Source organism: Clytia hemisphaerica, unplaced genomic scaffold, assembly GCF_902728285.1.
Source record: "Clytia hemisphaerica strain Z4C2 unplaced genomic scaffold, Clytia hemisphaerica genome assembly, whole genome shotgun sequence".
NCBI lineage: Eukaryota > Metazoa > Cnidaria > Hydrozoa > Leptothecata > Clytiidae > Clytia > Clytia hemisphaerica.
This window is the reverse complement of record NW_027103402.1, coordinates 58,956-72,999: the sequence shown is the minus strand read 5'-3', so window position 1 is coordinate 72,999 and position 14,044 is coordinate 58,956. Positions and strand designations below refer to the sequence as shown.

General features: G+C 34.3%; 2 protein-coding genes across 2 annotated transcripts; both read right to left on the bottom strand.

Annotated features, from left to right (window-relative positions):
- Nucleotides 1-1,933: 1,933 nt before the first annotated feature.
- On the bottom strand, nt 1,934-3,496 carry LOC136797398 (EF-hand calcium-binding domain-containing protein 10-like). Its single transcript, XM_067053981.1, has 4 exons — nt 3,336-3,496; nt 2,824-2,988; nt 2,536-2,626; nt 1,934-2,079 (listed from the first exon to the last, which is right to left on the bottom strand). The coding sequence occupies exons 1-4, from the start codon at nt 3,481-3,483 to the stop codon at nt 2,034-2,036; spliced, it is 450 nt and encodes a 149-aa protein (XP_066910082.1). The 5' UTR covers nt 3,484-3,496; the 3' UTR covers nt 1,934-2,033.
- A 1,565-nt stretch (nt 3,497-5,061) lies between these two features.
- On the bottom strand, nt 5,062-7,797 carry LOC136797397 (tubulin alpha-1A chain-like). The gene is made up of 4 exons (XM_067053980.1): nt 7,660-7,797; nt 7,166-7,388; nt 5,658-6,665; nt 5,062-5,274 (listed from the first exon to the last, which is right to left on the bottom strand). The coding sequence occupies exons 1-4, from the start codon at nt 7,660-7,662 to the stop codon at nt 5,153-5,155; spliced, it is 1,356 nt and encodes a 451-aa protein (XP_066910081.1). The 5' UTR covers nt 7,663-7,797; the 3' UTR covers nt 5,062-5,152.
- Nucleotides 7,798-14,044: the final 6,247 nt, after the last annotated feature.

Here is a 14,044-nt window from a genome sequence, read left to right as displayed (position 1 = left end):
AAAAAATCATAAAAAGATTATTGAAAGATATTTCCTTGGGCTAATAATTTAATGGTAAAAAAGAATAACTAGAAGCGTCATGTTTTTTATTTAAAAGCTGTATATTCGACCTACACAAAAAGAGGTCATCTTCAGAGTGTAAAAATCTATCAAATATATATATAAAATTACTAATTTTAGTACCAATCAACTAAAAAAATTCTGAAATTTTAGTCTGGATATCACCTTTTCTGTATTTTAATACCCAAATGGTACTAAAAGAATTTGAAGTGTTTTGGGTATACCACCACATCACTAAACATCATGATATCCTAGATTTTAGTATCCACCCCCCTATATCAGAAAATATTTTCCAGAATGTTTTCTTTTACCCTTTCTTATTTTGAGAAGCCAATTGTATTGTCGATAACAAATTAAATACAACCATTGCAGTGTTTGGCAATATATAAGCATTAGCATGGCAATGTGTTTGTAATACGTTAGCGTCTTCCTATCATGGACAATAATTTTTGTTTACCTTCTTCGTATTAGTATAATTTTTCATGGGGATAGTAGTTTTAGCTGGGATCTGGGAGTCTGGATTGGAGTTGGGAAATTTAGGGTTAGGTGGGACCTGGAACCCCCTTGCACACTATGTAGGAGAAAAAAAAAAAAAAAAACAGGAGATGTGAAAATCAGTAAGATAATGATACCATAACTTTTTAAATATATTTTTGAGAGGCTTTTCCAGCTTTTCCTTAAAAATTTTATCAAGCTGCATGAATTCTTCAAGTATGTATTTTTTTATAATGGGATATAATTTTTTTTTTTCAAGCAAACGCCTCAATCAATCAATCAATCAATCAATCAATCAATCAATCAATCAATCAATCAATCAATCAATCAATCAATCAATCAATCAATCAATCAATCAAATCAATAATTAAATCAATCAATTATTCCTGATTATTTTTTAATGTTTAATATTTGAAGCATTAAAGCTTTATAAGTGCATGACATGATCTTTATGTGGGGGCATTTAGTGAAAGCTATGACTAGTTGCAGATATTTGATATGGAGAGGTGGTCTAAAAGATAAACGAAGCAAAATTTTCACATTCATTAATTTAAGATATTTTACCTACGACACGGTCGATGGGAAGTAAAATTTCTTAGAACTTCTCTAAAAAACTGGCAGAGAGACCAGCTAGTATCATGATACACAATATTTATAAAGGCAAGAAACATGGATGATAGCCAAAAGTCCGTCATCCGGATATAAGTCCGTGAACATGTCTAGATCATCTATCGCGAACGGTTCCGTGTATGTTACCACAAGGAAACTAATTTAACAAAGTATCGCTCGAGAAATTTGATGTAAACAACCTCTATACGTGCAACACTCGCGCCTATCACCGCGTGCGTGTGCGAAGAAAACAAATTCTTATCAGGGTGTATTTGTAAAATACTCTCTTTTCTATAGTATATTTATTTGATAACTTTATTTACAGTGATTGATAGAGTTAAGGAATAAGAAGAAGTAAGGACAAGAATTTTTGTTTCATCGTTAGAAATAATTTCAATTACAATTTTAAAAGCTGTTGTTGGGAAATATTTTGTCGCATATTTGCGAATCTTGTTTATAGGTAAAAGTGCTCTAGTGTTATTCTTTGCATAACTTAATTGGTACTTACTTTCTTCCGCCCGGGCGAAATGCCATATGATGCGAATTGGTTAGATAGTTGATAGCCTATCGAGCATATTTTGCACAAGAAAGAGTGAATCCCCCCCCTCTAGTCTTTCATATGTAAGTAGAGAGTTTGTTGTTTGTATCAAAGCGCTAATCAACCCTTCCTCCATAGATCAGCTATAAAAATGAACGATCCGTGACCGTCTGTACAGATCTCAACGCGGTTGCAACAGGGCCTACTATACCAGTTAATGAGAAATGAAAATTAAAACTTGCCATTACTTTTTATTTACAAAAGTTTTACAATTTAAAACAAATGAAACCTATTTACAAGTACAATAGATGGATGATGTAGCTCTGGTCACCTAGCTCGGTGAAAAAGTTGCATTAGAAACCTTCAGCCCTTCTTTCCTGAAAGAAAAACATCAACAGAAAAAATTCAAATAATATTTCCTGGTTCCGAGCTGTGCACTGAGTCCAAAAGAACGGGGTGTGCCGCAGGTCATGTCTACGTGTCCAAAGTAGGTAGTAAAATTCAGTCACTCCTAGGGTGCCTTTTAGTAAAAATAGAAACTTTGGATTACAATCCTATTCTGGGTCACTTTTTTGACATTGTTCATCATATAAGCGGCACATCCCGACGTGTATGTGCTACTTAATTTCTAAAAATTTAATTGATCAGAATCTGAGGAAAAAAGCCAAAAACTTTGGAAACTTTGGGACCTTTAGCAGGACTAATTCCCCGAGATTTAGCATTTTATTAGGAGGCTAAAAATCAGGTTAATTGTTAACTTCAAATAACACAGGGACTAAAAGTAGATTTTTATCATAATTAAGACCATAAATATTTAGGAGGGGATAACTTACGCTTCTATGACGAAAACATCAAGTCCAATTTGATCTTCGTCTGAACCTGGTGGATTTCTCTCGTAAGTCGACACTCCAATATTTTCCATGCCTGGATACACGATTAACGAAGAAAAAGTTAAAAAACAATCGAAAATACACAAGCACAATATTCTACAAAAATATTCATTTCGATGAAAACGTGCTCACAATAATGATTTAAACTAAGGACATAATACCGTAATCGAGTTGATATAAATGAGTTACCTCTAGTAACCCAAAGATATTATTCTAAAATTTAAAGCATACCTGATTTATATTGCGAATGATTGATATAACCTTTCTTAGCTGGGTCCATGATACCAAATAAGGACCGTACATTGGTTTCGTCAAACAAACTTGGATAATCTAACTTGGCTGCTTTCGAGTCTCTTAATTTCTTGATATAATCGATCATGAATTCTTTTGGGTCGTCTGTAAAATACACGAATAAGACTTTTGGAAATCCGAGCGCAAAAAAATTAATGCATTCGAATCACAGGCATGAAAGTGCCTTCTCCCGGTAATAAAAGAATATCCTAAAAAATCATCTGGAAAAAATACGCTTCACACTATTATTATACAGTAAACTTTTATAACCGCTGGTAAAAATACATGTCGGAAAGAACGGAAAAAAAGAAATTTCCCACCTCTTTTCGTCGGCTCCTTTCTTTTGATACACACTGGGTAAAAAGCTTCGTCAGTGAGACAGGATACTTATATATCAATTATATAATCCTTATCTGAAAACAAAAGCATTAGAAAGACGTGGTTTGACTTACCTGGCCGTTGATAAACGAGAGCGGCGGTGATATTGTCAAATAAATCGGTGATTCGATGCTTTTTCAGGTAATATTTAGCAATCTCTTCCCTGTAATGAACTTTTGATTCTGCTTCGTCCAACATCTGACTTTCACTGATTGCTGACATTTTTAATTTATTTTTGTTTTCTTATTTATTTACTGAAAGTAAATCAATGAAATTACAAAAATCGATATGAATTCTGAATTAACTGCTCAAATTATCATTACATTGATCATCATTAAACCTACCCTCGCCAGTTATACCATTCCAATTCCAAGCGCACATGTCTCAAGCATACAATACCTTTGAGGGGCCGAGTCTTATAATATTTTGTTCTCGTTCGATTAATACACCCCTGTCTCAGTGCCCCGGTGGAGCTTTTTCGCTCAGTGGGGATGAAAATTTCTATCGAAATCCCAATGGGGATAGAAAATCCATTGTTTCTAGCTCAAAAATTCCAGTGGGGATGGTTTTGGAGAGCAATTTTCCCCATTTAATTTCCAATAGGGAAAAAATTATAGAGTTATTTCCCAGTGGGGTTGAAATTTAGAGTTTATTTTCCATCGGGGACGATTCTTTGGCTTATTTTTCCACCGGGGTGGGGTGTCCACCGGGTCAGGGGTGTATTAATAGCTTCGAGTACATATGGCAGATCACGATAATTCATGGAGAAACTGTTCATTTCTATATTTAGACAAAATTTTCCAATATAGGAAAAATTGATTTCCATATCAAACTTATTGTCTCTGCGTTAAAACTTATCTGAAGCCAAAGTCCCAAAAATCATTTTGAAAAAAAAGGAAAAACACTCCCAGATATTCAACTTAGGATCAAGTGTGCGAATTTTCAGCCATAATTGAACAAAAGTTTCGTCCTAGTTTTTCACGAAAAACTGGCGCCTAAAATAAAAATTTTCGAAAAATAAAAGAAACGTTCACGGGAATACTCATGGAAAAATGTGAGCTAAATTTCAGCCATTTTGGATCATTTGACAGGCCTGTACAAGTTTTAGGAAATACAATTCTCAGATTCTAGTTCAATTAAATAAAACAAACAATAGCAAAATAATCTTTTTTTTTCCAATTTAGCAGATGTGTAGTATAATAAAAGAGAGGCTTTGCAAGAGATTTTCCTCAAAAGTCTAATTTTTTCCTCGCCAAAATCAAAAAAATACGTTACTGTATATTTTTATTTTAGGATTTTGTTACTCGTCAATGTTCGTTCTCACCTTAAGGTAAGTATGAAAAGATTTGAATGTCACGTGTTTCAAGTTCTAGTTATCTTCGTTATTCACATGAAAGATTAAATATAAAAATGTAAAAAAATAATACAAGGGAGCATTAAATATTAACACAAGATACTTTAACCGGATTAAATTTCGCGAGATTAAATTTCGCGAGCTAAAAAAATCGCGAAATTTTTCTGGATTTAATTTCGCGAGTCAGAGTTTTGAAATATTTCGCGTGGATTTAATTTCGCGAATAAGCCAGAAAACAGCTGAAAATAGCCATTTTTTGCCATAAATGGAGACTTGGAACTAGTTTCTCCGCCAAAAATACAATTTTAAAAGTTTTGTGGTGGATTTAATTTCGCGAATCAGGAATCTCACGCGTGTTCGCGTGTTTTAATTTCGCGAAAATGGCAAAAATTCGCGAAATCGCGAAATTTAATCTCGCGAAAATTAATCCGATTAAAGTACTAGATACTAGCTCAGAAATAAAGGTTTGGATAAAAGTATTGGTTGAATACGGAGGAGATTGAGTATGGGATCACGTGACTGGATCACGCGGCAGGTTTAATATTCGTCTCCTTCTTCTTCACCATCATCATCTTGAGAATCAACACCAACTTCTTCGTAATCTTTCTCCAAAGCTGCCATGTCTTCACGAGCTTCTGAAAACTCACCTTCTTCCATACCTGAGAGAAAAAGAAAGAAAGAGATTATTAACAAATCAGTTATGGAATGTACATATCACTGGTTTAAGGAAGGTATACCCTTATCAAACCTTAAATCAAAGTTGTATGAAAATTATTGGTTTTAAGTTTTTACCTCTTAAAACAGGGATAATAGGTGTATCAAAATTTGACATTAAGAGGTATACAATTGACTATATAATGACATTTCATTTGAAATCATGAAATTTTCATTTTCATTAGTTCAAAGGATTGTACCTTTGAGGACAAATTGATTTTCCCCTGTTTTTATAGAGAGGACTATCGGCTTTCTCAAGTAACCAGGGGAGCTACTACGGACATACTTAACGAAAATAATTTTTAGAGAATGACGTCATGATCCTTACCTTCACCAACATACCAATGGACAAAAGCACGTTTGGCGTACATTAAATCAAATTTATGATCAAGACGAGCCCAAGCTTCAGCGACGGCAGTTGTGTTGGACAACATACAGACAGCACGTTGAACTTTAGCGAGATCACCTCCTGGGACAACGGTTGGTGGTTGGTAGTTGATTCCAACTTTGAATCCAGTTGGACACCAATCGACGAATTGAATGGTTCGTTTGGTTTTGATGGTGGCGATAGCTGCATTGACGTCTTTGGGGACAACATCACCACGGTACAACAGACAACAAGCCATGTATTTACCATGACGAGGATCGCATTTGACCATCTGGTTGGCTGGTTCGAAACAGGCGTTGGTGATTTCAGAGACAGTGAGTTGTTCATGGTAAGCTTTCTCGGCAGAGATGACTGGAGCGTAAGTTGCCAAGGGGAAATGGATACGTGGGTATGGTACCAAGTTAGTTTGGAACTCAGTTAAATCGACATTCAAAGCACCGTCGAATCTCAAAGATGCGGTAATGGAGGAGACAATTTGACCGATCAATCTGTTCAAGTTGGTGTATGTTGGACGTTCGATGTCCAAGTTTCGTCGGCAAATGTCGTAGATGGCTTCGTTATCAACCATGAAAGCACAATCGGAGTGCTCCAAAGTGGTGTGAGTGGTCAAGACAGAGTTGTATGGTTCAACAACAGCTGTGGAGATTTGTGGTGCTGGGTAGACTGCAAACTCTAGTTTGGATTTCTTTCCATAATCTACTGAGAGACGTTCCATCAACAATGAAGTGAATCCAGATCCGGTGCCACCACCGAAGGAGTGGAAGATCAAGAATCCTTGAAGACCAGTACATTGATCAGCAAGTTTTCTTGTACGGTCCAAAACTTGGTCAATGATTTCTTTACCAACAGTGTAATGACCACGAGCGTAGTTGTTTGCTGCATCTTCTTTTCCGGTGATCAATTGTTCAGGATGGAAGAGTTGACGGTATGTTCCGGTTCTGATCTCGTCTGAAAATTGATGAAGAAGAAATAAGATATTATCAGGAAACCAAGCTATTATTTGATTATATTTATACGTTAAAGTTAAACACTGCAAGTACAGTATATGATCTAGGTGTAACTTTTAGTCAAGAAAAAGTTTAAGTACACGCCTTTCTCAGCGACCGAGTAAAATTCCTATGCGAATATAATTTCGGTAACTATCACATTTTCCTTTTCCCAGTGGAAGATGTGGCACCCCTGTTTCTGAGTGTATAGGTTCTTGCAAAGAAAGCGCGTGCGACGTTTTTTTTTATAAGAAGAAAAACTATATAAGAACATAAGGCTTCACTGGCCAAAATGTTAAGAGCTTTGTGGACTCAAAAACACCCGATTTCTTAGGAAAATGGTCAAAAATATTCACAAAATGGTCACAATAAGAACATGTTAAAAACATTTTTAGGCTTAAAACTAAAAAAGTTAAGAACATCCGAAGGCTTCAAAAATTTTGGAGATAATAAGAAGCTTACCAACAACAGTTGGTTCCAAATCCATGAAGACAGCTCTGGGGACGTGTTTACCAGCACCAGTCTCACTGAAGAAAGTATTGAATGAATCATCTCCACCTCCAATGGTTTTGTCTGAAGGCATTTGACCATCAGGTTGAATTCCATGTTCCAAACAGTACAACTCCCAGCAAGCATTTCCAATTTGGACACCAGCTTGGCCAATGTGGACAGAGATACACTCACGCTATAAACATAATAAGAATTAGATTATTTCATAACGTGTCCTTTTTTCAAAAATTTTCTTATAAAAGTATAGGTTTGTACCAGTATTGATATCATTACAGGAAAGGTCTAGGTTATTAAATTGATCAAAATCGAGGCCCCATAGTTGAAAATCTCACAGCAGGTTGTTGTTAATGTTTACAGTGTTTTCAATCGAGAAAAAAAATAAGTGGAAAATTAACTTAAATGTGAAAGTGAAAGAATATAATATTAAAAACATCAAGATTCCTTACCATATTGAATTAATCTGTGTGGTTTCAAATGTCCTTCAAAAAAAGTCTTCAAGGTCAAAAATAAGTGGATATACTTTGCGATACGTAACGGTTCGCTTGTATTTCCTTTTCACCAGCAGAACAGAAATGATAAATCGTGAAGCAGATGCAAAATTTGTACAACCGTTGAGAAATCTGATTTGCTATTTTCTTCGTTTAGACCAATCAAAAACAAGATCACTCGATCACGTGGTAAGGGGGAAACGATCGAATAAAGAAAAAGAAGCGCCTTTTTGTTTTTGTTTCGATGTTTTGTGTCAAAGTTGCCAGGGTAACCAGACTATATGAACATTAGAAATAAATATGCTTTAATTTGCGCTGTTCTATTAATTCAGATAACATTTTTGTTTAAATAATGACTCAAAATCCCAAACCAATAAAATATTTATCTCTCTGATTTCTTTTTTAATTTGCAACAAATTTTATATACTGTACTTATAATGAAAAACAAAGAAAGGTGGTTTAGACCTGCTATGAAATTTAAACGAGGTCTTAAAAAAATGAAAAATAAAAAAAATGAAAGAAAGCGGTACTCATATTTTCTGATGGAATACTTTTTCGTCTTCCTCCTGTTTCATTTCATAATCGACACAGAATAGAAACCACAATCCGTCTTGTATCAAAATAATAAAGGGGATAAAAAATAATACTACTCCTCAAAAATATATAAATAAAGGTATATCTTATCATCACAATATAAAAGCAGCATGAAAAAACTACAAGATGTACCCAATAGAGAACCACCAAATATGACCCGCACAAAACCCCATCGTGAATTCCCCTCATCAATCAATCCACACCTGCCACCAAATGATGTCAATCTCCAAAGTAAATTCCATCATCCAAAATGCTTACTTGAGTGTCCCAAAGTATTGAAATAAAAAATAATTAGTCCTCTTAAGGTAGTAATTTGGGGGAAAGTCAAGTTCCATTTTTTTAAAGTTGTATTTACACTAAATATCATAGGGCTCATAAGCATGCTTATATAATATTACGTTATTACTTATCTGGTTTACTTGGCCCTTCTTTTTTTGACAGAAATATCTAATGTTAATGTTTACATAAATTGTCTGTTTCCTTAACCTTCTAAAGTTCCAACAAGACTGCATAGAATCATTTTACACATAATATAAGTTACAAAACGAAACTAGGCTTAAGAATTTGAACTTTTCACAAAGTTTGAAGAGTGTACCATTAAGAGTAAAAGCAAAGTAAAAAGTTTTAATTCTATAAACACTAAGTGGTGTGAAAATATTATTTATTGCATGATTTTGCATTTCAGGCATAATGTAATTTAAACAGCAACAGGCGTATACTTGAATTTCTATTCCCCTCTAAGCTTAATTCCTTTTTATGCTTAAATGAGTAGAAATATCCGTTACTTGTCTTTGGTTATCTCGTTCATATATTCCCTCAGATCTCGATTTTTGACCTTTTTGAGCAATATCAGTACAATATTTTCATTTTAGCAAAACTTTTTTCTTGTGTACCCAGTTTGATAAAAGACCTACCCAAATTTAATCCAATTTTGGTTAATCCACCACGCTACTGGGTCTGTGTATACTGCAAATTTGCTGCAGTGTTTTTTTGAACTTCTAGTTATTTAATGTGTTCAAAACCCAACTTGATTAAAATAATTTAATTTATATTATGAAGTGACTTTTTCCAGATAAGAAACGTCAAAATATCAGAAAATTTATGCTGAAACTATTGACCGCATAACTACTGCAGTAGTCATAACATTACATGGATATCATGTTGAATGACTAAAAACTTCAGAATAAAATCTTTGAATGGAGTTTTTTTGAGAGTCAAAATATTTTTCAACTGTGATGTCCTCGCATTATAAATTGACCCATATTTGGTAGTATATACTACTTAACTCCATTAGGGCAACACATTTCTAAAAACTGTGATAAAAATGGCAGATAGAGATATAGCTTTGTCCAGTGTTTATAAAGGTCAGTGGCGACACTCTCTCCCACATAAGTTTATTATACTTTAAAGTACCAACTTTTCTGGGAGAGTCTGCAGGCTTAGATATCAGTATAACCGAACTTTTTACACATAATTACAAAGGTCGTTTTGGGTAAGAATCTAGTTTCTGGGCGACTTTTCTGCAGGATGTTTCCACTGGCTTTTCCAGGATAACTGACTGAAAGTTTTTACAGATGTTGGAGGACAGCGTGAAATCTGTAAAAATATTACATTTACGTGACCTGTCAAACTTGAACAATAACACATTTCCATAGGGTTGGCTGAAAAAGCGTTAATTTAATGTCAATAAAAAATTTTCTGAAAAAAACAACAACATAGAGAGCTTTGAAAAGCTACAATCAAGAGGAGAAAAGGGCGTTTGTCACTTTTTTGACCCAATTTGATTTTTCTCCCAAAAGTTGCCCTTGCATCAAGCTTTAAAACCCTGAAGTTGCTGGGCACAAGTATCAACAGGGAAAAAATGCCGGCTTTGGTGGTCATGGGCTTAAAGCTTTTTTTAAACCGTACGAAAAGTTTTAAAACTATTAAAATTGGCTGAAATTTTAAGAGATTAAACCCAATAAGAGCAAACTAACATAGAAGCCATACCAAAATCCCCAAAAAACTATGTAATGCACCTCTGTGACAGACATATTTTCAAAAATTGCTCAAATACAGGGTAAATTAATTCAATTTGAAATTTTTTGGATAGCACAGTTCCTTTGATAAGACTGAATTGTAAAAACAAACTCCTGAAAATCTTACCAACCCTTATGGACATTGCAAAGGCAACATCACTGAACATCACGACTTTTCAAGAAATCTTGTTTTCCCAGATAATTTGATAAATTCATTCAGAGGCAATGAATTTATGCTGCTGAGCAGAAAATTGATTTTAGTGTTTCGGACAGTTAAAAAAATTAAAAAATTAAAATTGATTTTAAGGATAAATAATCATGGATTTCGGTAAAATTTGTTGTTTAAAGTTGCTTTAGGAAAAACGGAAAAACCCAATAAATTTTGATTGTTATACACTTGAAATCTCAAAGCAATGCGTGCAGACAACTTACAGTCAAAATCAGGCCTATTTCGTACATTTTCAGATAACCGTAGGAAACAGGCAAATCTCATCACCCAAGAAAACCCTTTTTTGGAAATTTCATTTGGCTGCTATTAGGATACATATAGATGGGGTAAAATACCAACAGCATAAAAAATTCAACAAAGTATTTCAAATGATACGAGGGGTATTAATCCTAATTTCACGAAATGCCATATCATTCCTGGTTAATTATATGACTGATTTTATTATTTCTTAAAGAGCTATCCAAAATGGGAATTCTAGAAGTAAGACAGAAAATTTATGATGTATTGATAAGAAAACACAAATCATTCCATCCCCATATTACTTTCAAATTGTTGCAGATAAATATATCATAGATATAATGTCAAACAAAAAAACTAATAATCCATTATCCAAACTTTCAAACAATATTATTGGTATAAAGGTTCTTCACAAAACTTGTATTTTCGGCTCCTTTGCAAAGACAACTGCATTATTATCAGCGAGTCAGGTTCATAATCAGTGCCATATTCTTTCGTTCGCGTATCTCCACATAAAATGGTCACAAATGAAGTGTTCAAATTATATGGTTCATATTCAGATATATTCTCCCGTTCTCCTCAAGTCCACAAGACTACGCCCATTTCTGAAGTGCATTTAATTATCCAACAGCTCGAATTTGTTGTCAACATTTGTACATTTTTCTTGTACTTTCCTCCTTTGATTTTGATCGAAAGGCTATGTTTTCAAAATATTTGTGTTTGTTTTTAGAAAACCTGCTTACTTTTGTGATCAAATGTTGTCAAAAATAATGTTTTGGAAATTCAAACACTACTCGGCGCGTGAAATTATGTTAGGAGAAAATGGTTTTGATAAAAAATATTACTTCTACAAATGAAGTGAAGATTCTTAATTTCTCCTGAATGGTTCAACAGTTTTGTTGTGTCTTAATTGGGCGAGATAAACTTGATTTCAGATTATTTTGACGCACTGCTACAGGAAACATATTTGATAAAATCGAAGGTATTTGTTACAATCGAAGGTATTCAATACATACCAGGGGATGTCAATTGAAAATTTCGATTGTCGAACCAATTGATCTCGATCAAAACCAATCAAACTGATTGGTCGAATCGATCAAGCTCAAGCGAAGTGATTGATTGGAAATCAAACCCAATTGAATATTTACATTTTTTTCTCGGTTGATTGGTTTTGATTGACTTCGATCAAGTTCGATTTATTCGATCAATCAATTCGATTGAGTTCGATTGGTTTCGATTGAATTCGATTGCCTTCGATTAAGTTTCCTTTTTGTGCTTAGAGGACTAAAGTCTGAACGATAACGCTGTGATAGTCTCCTTTCTACCTTTATCGGCTCCCTTTACGTCAGCTCTTATTGGCATTATTTTTTCGTCGCTGGCGTAATCAGTGCGTCTCAAACCGCGATATTTCGAGAGCACGGAAGCGCGTCAAAACACCAGCTTTTTTAGAGTTTTGTCTCGTTTACCCAAACGCTGCAATCCTGCGTAGGCTTTGGGCTCAAGACTAGAACCCCCAATACGAGACATTGGCCTGACCGAAAAAAAATCATCATCATCAATTTTGTTAATTGTCAGAGTCGTTTACTCACTGGAAATACGCAACTTTCTGAAGTTTCGTTTTTTTTCGGTTGTGCTTCATTTTAAAAATAACGAAGATGAAAAGTTACCATCAATCCCGCGAGTAAAAAAAAGTATTCCGACTAGTCTACGAAAAGTGCGCTCGCGCGGCGAATAGAATATCTCGCGCAAATTAATATATGCATAAAACTGACGAAATCCTTTCTTTTTTATGCTTAGGTGACGTCACCATCGATCCTGACTCGACAATGGAGAACCAAATTTGGCAATGTATAATTATTACGAGCGGCCGAGAAAGTTTGTGTGACGCAAAAATTGCGCGATAAACGAAGCCCTAGAAGAACGCCCAGTGAAAATGAATGAAACCAGGAATTTATTGAATATTTCACTAATGAAGTATCAAACTTTTTGTTTTTTTGTAATTATTAAAATTCATAATTTTTAAATACTATTTTTTGAATGTCAAAGGACAATTAAAGTGAATTTAAGCTGATTGGGTGGATATTGGGCGGACGGGCGTTTTGCACTTGCCGAGATTGGAAATTAAATGAGAGTAAAAGACGGGAGCGTCTTAGTATGTAATATTAATTCATTATTCTTTTATTTTTATTTTTCGCGAATGAAAAATGAATTTTTGATTTTTGAATTAAGGAAATATAGTATAATATATTGTATTTGATTGTCAATGCCAAAAGATACTTACGAATAATCTGCTGTGTTGCTTCGCTATTAACCCCCGGATTGTTTTAGTAGGCACTTCGGTCACGTAAATAAAAACACGTGTATATGTTGAAGCCGACTGTGGACTGACCGCAATTGCAATTACATAAATTATTGTGGAAGGGAACGCTTGAGACGAATGTTTGGGAAATCAAAAAGACAACTTTTGTGAGAATGTTGAGTTTTGTTTATATGGCTGTTTGTGTCGCACTGGTAATAAGGAGCGGCGTTAGGGGTCTGTAGGGCCAGGCTTAAAATAGGTAAAAAACATTGAGCTGTGGCATTTTTCCGACTTTGATTGATTTCGATTGTTCGATCGATCACTTTGATTGGGTTTGATCATGAAGGTAATAAAGATAGATGGAGAGTCAATGCCTTTTGTTCTATTCTGATTTATCATCGGAAGCAAACAGCTGTTTGGTTGCTTTGGGAATAAGATGATTAATTTTGGGTATACTCGTTGGAATATTTAAGATGAATGAAAAGACATTACATTTTTAACAAGTATTTGGAAATATAATAGCCTTGTCATGAAAAAAACTTCACATAATAAGCACAATACTCTAAACTTCTAGGGTAAGCTGCCCATAAAGCCATCGATAGATTTAAAAAAGAATTACGTGTTACGATTAAAAACCTTGTATCGATAATTTTGTCAGAGTATGAAAACCGCTGCTCACTTAGACGTGAAGATTTTAAGATAAGAAACTTTCAATGATAATTTGATGCGACTCTCAATGTTTACAAAATGCCAGCCCAAAAATATATCCTTATTAAATTAATATATTCTTTTATCCTTAAATCAGTTGAAACTATTTCGAATCACATTTTAACTAAGATTTCTCGCAAAATAGACCTTTTTTCAAAGAGGCCACCCGTTTGAATAATTATGTAGTCCAGCAGAAAAACAATGATAAAATCATGCATAATTATTACAATATGCATGATACAGTAATTATGCAGGGCT

What these genes read in the sequence shown, in the direction of transcription:
- LOC136797398 (XM_067053981.1), bottom strand. Translation starts at nt 3,483, where the DNA reads ATGTCAGCAATCAGTGAAAGTCAGATGTTGGACGAAGCAGAATCAAAA. An exon ending in TCATTCGCAATATAAATCAG is followed by an intron (nt 2,627 to 2,823) that starts GTATGCTTTAAA and finishes TCGTGTATCCAG; the next exon opens with GCATGGAAAATATTGGAGTG. An exon ending in GATGTTTTCGTCATAGAAGC is followed by an intron (nt 2,080 to 2,535) that starts GTAAGTTATCCC and finishes TTTTTCTTTCAG; the next exon opens with GAAAGAAGGGCTGAAGGTTT.
- LOC136797397 (XM_067053980.1), bottom strand. An exon ending in TTTGGAACCAACTGTTGTTG is followed by an intron (nt 6,666 to 7,165) that starts GTAAGCTTCTTA and finishes ATCAATTTTCAG; the next exon opens with ACGAGATCAGAACCGGAACA. An exon ending in CCATTGGTATGTTGGTGAAG is followed by an intron (nt 5,275 to 5,657) that starts GTAAGGATCATG and finishes TTTTTCTCTCAG; the next exon opens with GTATGGAAGAAGGTGAGTTT.